The sequence below is a fragment of the Salmo trutta genome, chromosome 38 (assembly GCF_901001165.1).
Source record: "Salmo trutta chromosome 38, fSalTru1.1, whole genome shotgun sequence".
Classification (NCBI taxonomy): Eukaryota; Metazoa; Chordata; class Actinopteri; order Salmoniformes; family Salmonidae; genus Salmo; species Salmo trutta.
In genome coordinates, this window is record NC_042994.1 from 33,179,540 (window position 1) to 33,190,314 (window position 10,775).

At 41.0% G+C, this 10,775-nt stretch overlaps 1 protein-coding gene across 1 annotated transcript in view; it reads right to left on the reverse strand.

Moving 5' to 3' along the window:
• The window catches only part of LOC115178612 (zinc finger protein 239-like), a 31,444-nt gene extending 21,352 nt beyond the window's left edge, over window positions 1–10,092 (reverse strand). Inside the window, exons 1-2 of the mRNA XM_029739867.1 lie at window positions 9,836–10,092; window positions 9,478–9,604 (exon numbers count right to left, since the gene is read on the reverse strand). Coding sequence (XP_029595727.1) covers window positions 9,478–9,604; window positions 9,836–10,092 — 384 coding nt within the window. The remainder of the gene's footprint in view (window positions 1–9,477; window positions 9,605–9,835) is intronic.
• Window positions 10,093–10,775: the final 683 nt, after the last annotated feature.

Here is a 10,775-nt window from a genome sequence, read left to right on the forward strand (position 1 = left end):
TGTTAATCAGATCTCCTATCTCCTCTTCATCTTCCAATGTGACAGTCATCTCCTCCTCCTCCTCTTTCACTCCAAAAACTGCATCCTCCTCTTTCTCTTTCTCCTCTTCTTTAACTGTAACATCCTCCTCCTCTTTCACTCTGAACGCGTCTTCCTCTTCTTTCACTGAAACGTCTTTCTCCTCTTCTTTCACGGTAACAGCCTCACCCTCTACTTCTTGTTTTACTGTAACATCCTCCTCTTCCTTCTCCTCTTTCACGACAATGTTCAGCCACAGACCCTCTTTCTCCGTCCAGCAGACCTCTTCTTTAACAAGAGGGGAGTAGTTTAGGGAGCTCATGTTCGGGGATGTTAGCTAGCTAGCTATCATTAGCGTCTAGGCTAGTGCTAACTTAACCAGCCAGCTACTATATCTGACTAATAAATAATAACGTAATATTAAATTAAATAGGTTAACAAGTAGATACGACAGAAGTGTGTCTAAAACACAGTAGATAATATAGACCGAAAGCGTATAAATAGCTTGAATCTTTCGGCTATGTTGGCTAGCAAGCTACCGAGGTGGTTGACGAGCTGTTTATGAAGAACCGTCCACTAGATTATACGTCACGCTGCAGCATCGCCTGAAAGACGCACATCGCCGTCTGCTGACTGGAGGGAAACGCAGTTGAGGATCACATTTTATTTTCAGACAAAGATTATTTTACATGGATTTAATTAAATAATACTATTATATTGAGACATACAAAGACAGGAATGTGTTGGTTGATTAGTGCGAATAAAAAAATGTTTATTACAGCACATTTAAGGCAGTTTAATTCAGTCAAACAACATATAAATAAGTAGCCAGCTACTGTAGGTCTATACTGCTCCTACATGGTGTAACAATACATCATGTAGATGTATATAATGAACAGACTAGGTCTATACTGCTCCTACATGGTGTAACAATACATCATGTAGATGTATATAATGAACAGACTAGGTCTATACTGCTCCTACATGGTGTAACAATACATCATGTCGACGTTTAGGGTCACTTAGAAATGTCCTTGTTTTTTAAAGAAAAGCACATTTTTTGTAAACAATGTGCTGGCTTTCTTGTTCTTTAATAACAACGCTTTTGTAAACAATGTTTTTGCAGGCAGCAATTCAACCATGAAGGCCTGATTCACGCAGTCTCTGAACAGTTGATGTTGAGATGTGTCTGTTACTCTGTGAAGCATTTATTTGGGCTGCAATCTGAGGTGCAGTTAACTCTAATGAACATATCTTCTGCAGCAGAAGTAACTCTGGGTCTTCCTTTCCTGTGGCAATCCTCATGAGAGCCACGCATACCTTGTCACCATACAAATGCATTAAGAAGGAAATAAATTCTACAAATTAACATTTCACTAGGCACACCTGTTAATTGAAATTAATTCCAGGTGACTATCTCATGAAGCCGGTTGAGAGAATGCCAAGAGTGTGCAAAGCTGTCATCAAGGCAAATGGTGACTGCTTTGAAATATCTCAAATATAAAATATATTTTGATTTGTTTAACACTTTTTTGGTTACTACATGATTCCATATGTGTTATTTCATAGTTTTGATGTCTTCACTATTATTCTACAATGGAGAAAATAGTAAAAATAAAAACCCTTGAATGAGTAGGTGAGTCCAAACTTTTGACTGGTACTGTATGTAAATGTGATATTTCAGTTGTTGTTTTTGTTACATTTGAAACATTTATAAAAACCTGTTTTTGCTTTGTCACTATGGGGTATTGTGATGTCATTATGGGGCATTGTGTGTAGATTGAGGGTAAAATATTGATTTAATTCATTTTAGAATAACGTAACAAATTGTAGAAAACGGGAAGGGGTCTGAATACTTTCCAACTGCACTGTATATATAGGGGCAGTACCTAGTGACATCACTTCCTGAAACAGGAGGTGCAAATATATAACATAGTTTTACAATATCAACATTCAATGTATCAACATATATGACCAAGCTGGAAGTGGAAACACCAGCCCAGCCACAATCCTAGAGGTTCACTGATGATCAACCTCCTCCTTCACATCTGACTCCTGATGATCAACCTCCTCCTTCACATCTGACTCCTGATGATCAACCTCCTCCTTCACATCTGACTCCTGATGATCAATCTCCTTCTTCACATCTGACTCCTGATGATCCACCTCCTCCTTCACATCTGACTCCTGATGATCCACCTCCTCCTTCACATCTGACTCCTGATGATCAACCTCCTCCTTCACATCTGACTCCTGATGATCAACCTCCTCCTTCACATCTGACTCCTGATGATCCACCTCCTCCTTCACATCTGACTCCAGTGATCAATCCAGAGCATCTTCTTTTTTGGGGGAATCCCGATGGACATCGAATAGGCCGTCATCACCACCACCGCCCACAAGATAATTGTCATTTAGGTTATCAATGGGAAGAGCATTAGCAATATGTCCTGTCTGGTAACTTGTCTCATTCAATGGATTTACATTGGCAGGTGCACAAGGAGAAACCCCTTTTTTTTTTACTCAGTTGATCCTAAACTGCGGAAAAACTTTTGGAAGTCTTTAACTGTATCAAAGTCTGTGGCCTGTGATGTTGGGACAGATGATAGTCCCTTATTATACAAGAGACAAAATCCCCTAATTCTACAGCACAACGGCAGAGTCATGTCTTCAGTGTAAAACTAACAATGACTCAATAATCCTTCTGGGAATGTTATGACGTCATAAAGTTATGGGAGGAGTTAGAAAGTTGGCTGTCAGAAGGAGTACAATGTAAACTTACTTTTAATCCGTCTGTCTGCATATTTCAAGACATGACATATGAGGGTGCAATGAGATACCCGATGGTTTTCTCGTCAATCATCTTAAGTACTGTACTTAAAAACTGTCAAACAATCCTCCGTTGTTAACGCAATAGAAAGGAAAAAGACTTTATTATCTAAAAATGTAAAGTTCTGGGCGACAGAGAGAAATGAAATGGTGCAGTTTGAGGCCATGTGGCGGAGAGTGATGCGCTGGAGATGGAGGTGTGTTCTAGTGGGTCTGGACAGGTGTGATGTAGTTAATGGAGATGGAGGTGTGTTCTAGTGGGTCTGGACAGGTGTGATGTAGTTAATGGAGATGGAGGTGTGTTCTAGTGGGTCTGGGCAGGTGTGATGTAGTTAATGGAGATGGAGGTGTGTTCTAGTGGGTCTGGGCAGGTGTGATGTAGTTAATGGAGATGGAGGTGTGTTCTAGTGGGTCTGGGCAGGTGTGATGTAGTTAATGGAGATGGAGGTGTGTTCTAGTGGGTCTGGGCAGGTGTGATGTAGTTAATGGAGATGGAGGTGTGTTCTAGTGGGTCTGGGCAGGTGTGATGTAGTTAATGGAGATGGAGGTGTGTTCTAGTGGGTCTGGGAAGGTGTGATGTAGTTAATGTTTGTATGATGTTGTCATTTGTATGTGTATGTTTTGTATTGTTTATAAAATATAAAATAAAATATTTTTAAGTCCCAATGCAAAGTAACACCTCACTGCTCTATTTTTTTGAGTTATTACATAAAACCAATCAGAATTCAGAAGAATGCCAAAGTCAGGTGTGAAGTAATATGGAGGACCAGCCTATTCCCTATGATGTAAACTACAACAGAAATAACTTCAAATGTATAACTTCATATTAAACCAATCGTTGGCACTCATGGGTTCCCACTAGATAACACAACCACACAGTAAATGAAACGCATGAGGTGTGGCTAATGTTGACAAGCTGGAGCTAGCTACCGAGCTAGCATACAAACTCTGTAGCACATAGTGGGTAGTTTAGAAGTTATCCGGAAATAAATTAAGAAATATGTAATAATGCAAAAACATAACTGTTTGTACTTATAGGAAACCAGATCATGAATACAACTCAGTTACTAAGTCTTTAACCACACTGTGTTGTTACACTGGTGAGTAAAAACTCATGCTTCCTACCCTTTAACTTGTTGTCTGAAAATAAAATGTACATTTTACTGAACTGCGTCCAGTCAGCAGATGGACTAGATGCCGCTTAGGCCGCCCATTGTGACTCCATCAAGAATTCAGCAGAGCAAGTTTGTATGAAGGTCTGGTTATTAAATGGGTACATAGTTCAATAGTAATATCCTCTAAAACGCTCTGGTGACAAACTTTGCTGCCCTGTTTCTAATTGTCCACATGGCTGGGAGAACCTATTCAAGTAAGTAAGTAAATAGATTTTGAAAATGTAAAAAAAAACAATGTATTATTAGCTAACTAGCTACAGTGCAGGCTAACTCAAATGAGCTGCTAAATGAGCTAGCTATCTAACCAACTTCAAATACTGTGCAGATAGATAGCTAGCTAAGTGAATTAAATATCAGCAACTACCTAACTGCATATTATCTAGCTACCTTGATGTATGTATCACTGTAAAAAACTAACTCCAAATGCATTTGTAGGTAGCTAGCTAACAGCCATGGAGGAGGGTGAAAGGATAGCAGCCCCAACTGTCAGTGAGAGAGGAGGCTATTCTGGATAGGGCAGGTACTTTTGTGTTGTTCCTGTCCCTAGAAGTGAGGACAGGAGATAATAGTAACATAATATTCAGTGTGGTGTAATTTGACTATAATGAAGTCTGTTTCTTGTGAGGTTTTCTGTCCTCAGATAAAGAGCTCTATGAAAGCCAGTCTACATATGAAGAGGTCCCAATGAAGAGCAGTGGTTCTCAGTCCTGGGGACTCAGAGGGGCACATTTTTGTTTTTGCCTTCACACTGCACAGCTGATTCAAATAATCAACTCATTATCAAGCTTCAGGTGGTATTTATGTATTCATTTGTGATGCCATCCTTGATATGATTATGTTATTGTCACATGCTACACATGTACATATGTGTGCCCATTCATCTAACAATCCAATGTTATCATGATTTGTTATCAGGGATATTATACTTTAGTAATCCACAATGACCTGGTGATGTAACAGTCTAATAATTACATTGTCTTCCATATTCCTACAGACACCTTGTAACTGGAGATTCCTTCAAAACGATTGCCTACAGTTAACGTGTAGGGCATTGCAAGGTTGGGTGACCAGGGTCATCTGGGACTGCCTCCTGGAGGAATTCAGGTGTGTGAAGGCTACCTGTGTCCTGCGTAACTTCATGAGGATGGACACGAAGACCAGGAGGGGATCTGCAGCTCGCCGCCGGGTGCCAGAGGAGGAGTCTGCTGCTCTGCAGGATGTTTCAAGGATGGGGTCCAACAACGCAGCAAGAGAGGCAATCCGTGTGCAGGAGATCTTCACCTCCTACTTCTTCAAAGAGGGTGCTGTTCGCATCTGCTACAAGACCATGGTGCTTGCCTACGGAGCTGTGAGGGGAACGGCACCTCCGTACCTTCAGGCTCTGATCAGTCCCTACACCTAAAGAAGGGCACTGCGTTCATCCACCTCTGGCCTGCTCGCCTCCCTACCTCTGCGGAAGCACAGTTCCCGCTCAGCCCAGTCAAAACTGTTCGCTGCTCTGGCACCCCAATGGTGGAACAAGCTCCCTCACGATGCCAGGACAGCGGAGTCAATCACCACCTTCCGGAGACACCTGAAACCCCACCTCTTTAAGGAATACCTGGGATAGGATATAGTAATCCTTCTAACCCCCCCCCCAAAAAATATAATGTACTACTGTAAGTAAAGTGGCTGTTCCACTGGATATCATAAGGTGAATGCACCAATTTGTAAGTCGCTCTGGATAAGAGCGTCTGCTAAATGACGTAAATGTAATGTAAATGTTCCCTGGCAACACCATAGGCTACACTATGCACAATCAAATGCTCTTTTAAGAGCCATTCACATTGCAATGAGAGTATTCTTCCATTTACTTAGCTATGTCAACTGCAGTTATTCAATTCACAGTTTCTCTCCCTTTGATTTCTACTTCTCAGGTGAGGGTGCTGTTTAGGTAAGGGTGTGATGTCTGTACAAAAACAAAACAGGCTATTTTAAATCCCCCATATTGGAAAAAATGTAGAACAATTAGACACCCTATAACTCACACCTACACACTCATGTATCAATCTGATTGATGGATTGTGTTGTGCAGTAAGCAGGTTCAGGTGTAAAACTGTGGCTCCTTCCACCTTCAAAGAATAGACAAGAGGGCCAACCATGGAGAACAGTAAGACACTTTGTTATTTCTATAACTACACTATCTTGTTTGTCCTTGTATGGCCGTTCATGTTTTTCAGCATAAAGTACTCTGCAGCCACTTAGTGTGGTGTGGACACCGGGTGAGGCCACACACAGATTCCTGTTGACCACTGTCACTTATTTTCTCAATAACAGTCTCACTCCTTCACTTCATCCCTCTCTCCCCTTCTCCCTAAATCCTCTAGGTTATATCAGCTGTGTTGGTGAACCCCTCCTGCATCTGAACTGGCTACATAGAGGGCACAGCATGATCAGAGGTGAGAGGTCACTTGGTCAAGTCAACAGGACGTATTATTAAAGAGATGCTTTACATTGAAATACAGACAGAGATGCAGTAGTCCCAGAGTTAATGATCCAAGATCAGTTTTGCATTTCACCTCCTGATTGATGACTAACAATGTCAGAATAAAAAATAAAAACAAGGTTTAAACATGCTCTCTCTCCCCATCTGTCTCTCGTCTGCAGATATGTTTTGATGTGAGAGGATGCCAACCCCCAGTCCCATCATCGCCACCTCACCTGCTTTTAAGAACCTTTGGGCCGACATGAGACTATTATGTAATTGTGATGAACTGAGAGAATATTTATGTAGCACTGTGATTCATTAATCATGTGCTGCCTTCCCTGCTCCTATGTTCTTACCTCTTTCCCTTTCTGTCTTTTACACCTCTCTCACCACCTCCTCTTTCTTCCTCTGTTTTTATAATGCATAACAGATGTGCATTGAAGTACAGATTGAACTTGTATTTATAACACTTGGATAATGAGCTTTTCAATAAAGCGTTTCACATTCGCTACTGGTTGAAATGAAGTGTAATGTGATGAAATACTCCACCTATCCTGTGTTTATCAGATCAATGCAGATGAAGGGCATTAGATGTTGAGATGAACCAGTGTTAGAGTATTTACATGATGCATAGGAAGTGTAGTGTTCTGTTTTTATCATTATATTTCTGTATATATGAATTAACTAGTTAACTCCTGTTTGTAGTCTATTAGTTACAATGTGTTGAATATTTTAGGCCTAGCAGCGTCAATGATTCCTACCCTTTAACTTTTTGTCTGAAAATAGAATATACATTTTGCTCAACTGCGTTACCCACTCCAGTCAGCAGATGGCGGTCTGGGAATTTAAGGCAATGCTGTTGGTGTGACGTATAATCTAGTGGATGGAACGCTTCTTTCAACAGTTATTCAGCCACCTCGGTAGCTTGCTAGACAAAATAGCCAAACCAATAAAGCTCTTTAGACGCTTTAGTGTATATTAGCCACTGTGTTTTAAACCCATTTCTGTCGTCTAGTTAGTTATCCGATTTTATTCCATATTTATGGTGTTGTTATTAGTCAGCTAGCGGGCTGGTTAAGTTAGCTTTAGCCTAGCTAGCTAACATCTCCGACCATGAGTTCACTAAACTACTCTCCTCCTGCTAAAGAAGAGGAGGTCTGCTGGACGGAGAAAGAAGCTCTCATCAAAGAGGAGGAGGAAGAGGAGGCTGTTTCAATACAAAAACAAGTAGAGGGTGAGGCTGTTACAGTGAAAGAAGAAGAGTTAAAGAGGAGGAGGATGCAGTTTATGGAGTGAAAGAGGATGAGGGGGAGATGACTGTTACATCAATAAAGGAGGAGGAAGATGAGGAGGAAACTGGATATTTGGGCCCGGTTTCCCAAACTCATCTTAAGGCATCCAATGGTTCTAACGGTGAACTTAGCCATAAGATGGTTTTGAGAAACCGTTCCCTGATTAACACTAGTAAGTAATGTCTTAAATACAGAGGCATAAACTCTGCAGTTGTTGAACTGATGTGTGGTGTTAAAGGGGAAATATCCAATAGCTACATCCAGATTTTTACTTTATAATAATTTATTTATAGCCATTGATTCTTGAAGAATATAACACATGCCTCATGAGCTTAGTTAAACTGTTGTACCCCATCAGAACCCCAAATAAGCTTTTTTTACTCCAATGTTTAGAAACAATGTAAATCAACACTGTATAGCCTCAACATGGTTACAACTATAATGGTGATATCATGGATGGTCAGTCCTTGCATCCATAGGTCTGTCTATGCATTTAAAAGTAGTTACATTTTTCCAACCCCATCATCTTATTACCAAAACAGTGTTTTAACTGCAGATTGGTTGATTGATTGATGTGTTTTTTTTTAAAACAGCAACAAAATGGCTGCCCAGAGACTTGGCGTAACAGTAACATCTTGGCGTAACAGTTATAAGGTGTTGGCTTGACAGTCAGTGGACCCAGGTTTGAGCTCAGAGCAACCCCCTGAATTCACTACACTATAAATACAAGGACTGGCCATCCATGATGTCATAATGATAGTTTAACCAGGTTTCTAGGCTATATAGTATATTCTAGAATTCATCCATGATGTCATAATGATAGTTTAACCAGGTTTCTAGGCTGTATAGTATATTCTAGAATTCATCCATGATGTCATAATGATAGTTTAACCAGGTTTCTAGGATATATAGTATATTCTAGAATTCATCCATGATGTCATAATGATAGTTTAACCTGGTTTCTAGGCTATATAGTATATTCTAGAATTCATCCATGATGTCATAATGATAGTTTAACCAGGTTTCTAGGCTGTATAGTATATTCTAGAATTCATCCATGATGTCATAATGATAGTTTAACCAGGTTTCTAGGCTATATAGTATATTAGAGCTGTTGATAAAAATTGGCTGAACATTATAGAATGACTTTTCATGCCATTAAATTAAAGGCAAAACATACCTAGATCCAATTACATTCATGAATTGGTTTGAAACCTTTGTTTCTGGTTTTTATTGTTGTTGCACCATTTTTCAACTGAACAGGAACAGCCAAACATTCAGATAGGATGCTGGGGATAATTTCTATGCAGAACGTAAGAGGGCAACAGTAACTGAGAAAAGTTTCAGACACATATCTTCAGGAATGAGCGAGCTACATTACATTGAGCATGAAGTCACCCTGGTGTCCCACACAAATGTACCCAAATGTACCTAAGTGGCCAAATTGGTACAGTGCTACATTTTGATGTAAAAAACTATATACAAAATACAAAAATTATATTCTAACACACCCCTCAAAAAAAAGTACAAAAAAATATATATATATATACAATTTTGAATTTTTTTAACAACAAGGGTAACTATTTACAGACATTCAATGTACAATATTGTGAGGACCCTCAGTCCTCTACACAAAATTGTGCTGCTGGTGCCATGGCCCATAGCAGTCTCTTTCTGCTGTAAAGCATAGAGTTACTGAGCAGGTGGTACATGTGATGGGGCATTTCCTGTGACAAAGGGCACAGCGTCGCCTCCCCACTGTGCCCTTTTTGCCCTGAGGCACATTCATGCCTGCAGAGATGAATTTGGGCAGGTGAACACCACTGGTTGAAGGAGCAGAAGAGGTAGAGGGGACAGAGGTAGAGGGGACAGAGGTAGAGGGGACAGAAGGTGCTGCAGTGGACTTGCTGTAGCCAGCAAGCTCCTGGATGAGCAGCTCTCGGAAGGCTAGCTGTGAGATGGGGAGCTTTCCACAGCTCTTGGCCATTTCCTTCTGTATGATGAAGGAATTCACAACAGCAATATCAATGAAATGATAGAAAAAAGTATTGTACAATTTCATGGTCTTGTGGAGCACATTATAGTAGCCTATCAGAGCATCTGACAGGTCTACACCCCCCATGCTCTTGTTGTCGTCCTTGATAGCTCCAGGAATGGGGACATTTTTGGCTGTCCATGCCCCAGTAGCGCCCTTCACACTCCTGATGACTTGATCTCCACTGAAGGACTTGTGGATACTGGAGCAGATGACCACCTCTCTGGTATCCATCCACTTCCCAAAGAGCAGGCCATCTTGACGAATCCATCGCATGCTATCCCCGCTCAGCCCGCTTAGGCATGTCGTTCTCCTTGGTTTTTGGAAAGCCCACTCTGTTGGTCTGAATGGTGCCACAAGCCCACACATCCAGCTTCCTCAGGTCTGTGAACAGGGTAGGGCTTGTGTAGAAGTTGTCCACAAAAAGTTTGTAGCCCTTCCCCAGCAGTTGAAAATCTAGTAATGCCATGACAGAATCATAGCTGAGTCCCTTACCGGTCGCAAAACTGCTCTTCCCCTCATAAACCAAAAAATTGCATGTGTATGCACACGCAGAATCAGCCAAAACAAACAGTTTGTAACCCCATTTAGTTGGTTTGTTACGCATGTACTGTTTTAGGCTGATTCTGGCCTTTGAGGCTACCATCCTCTCATCGATGGAAAGGTTCTGGGCGGGCTGAAAATAGGTCTTGCAGGCCTCAACCATACTGTGGTAGAGAGGTTTAATTTTGCAGAGCCTATCATACTGTGCCTCGCTTCTTGTCGTTGTCCTCGTCAACTTCTAGGTCACTGATATGAAGCGCCCGTGAGATTGTCAGAAACCTTTTGCACGACATGACAGTGCAGGGGAAAGGCAGTTGATAGAGGGGTGCAGTTTTCCAATACTGTTTCAGGGTTTTCAGCTTCACTAGACCCATGTATATGACCATTGATAAATAACAAAAAATATCTGACATGGA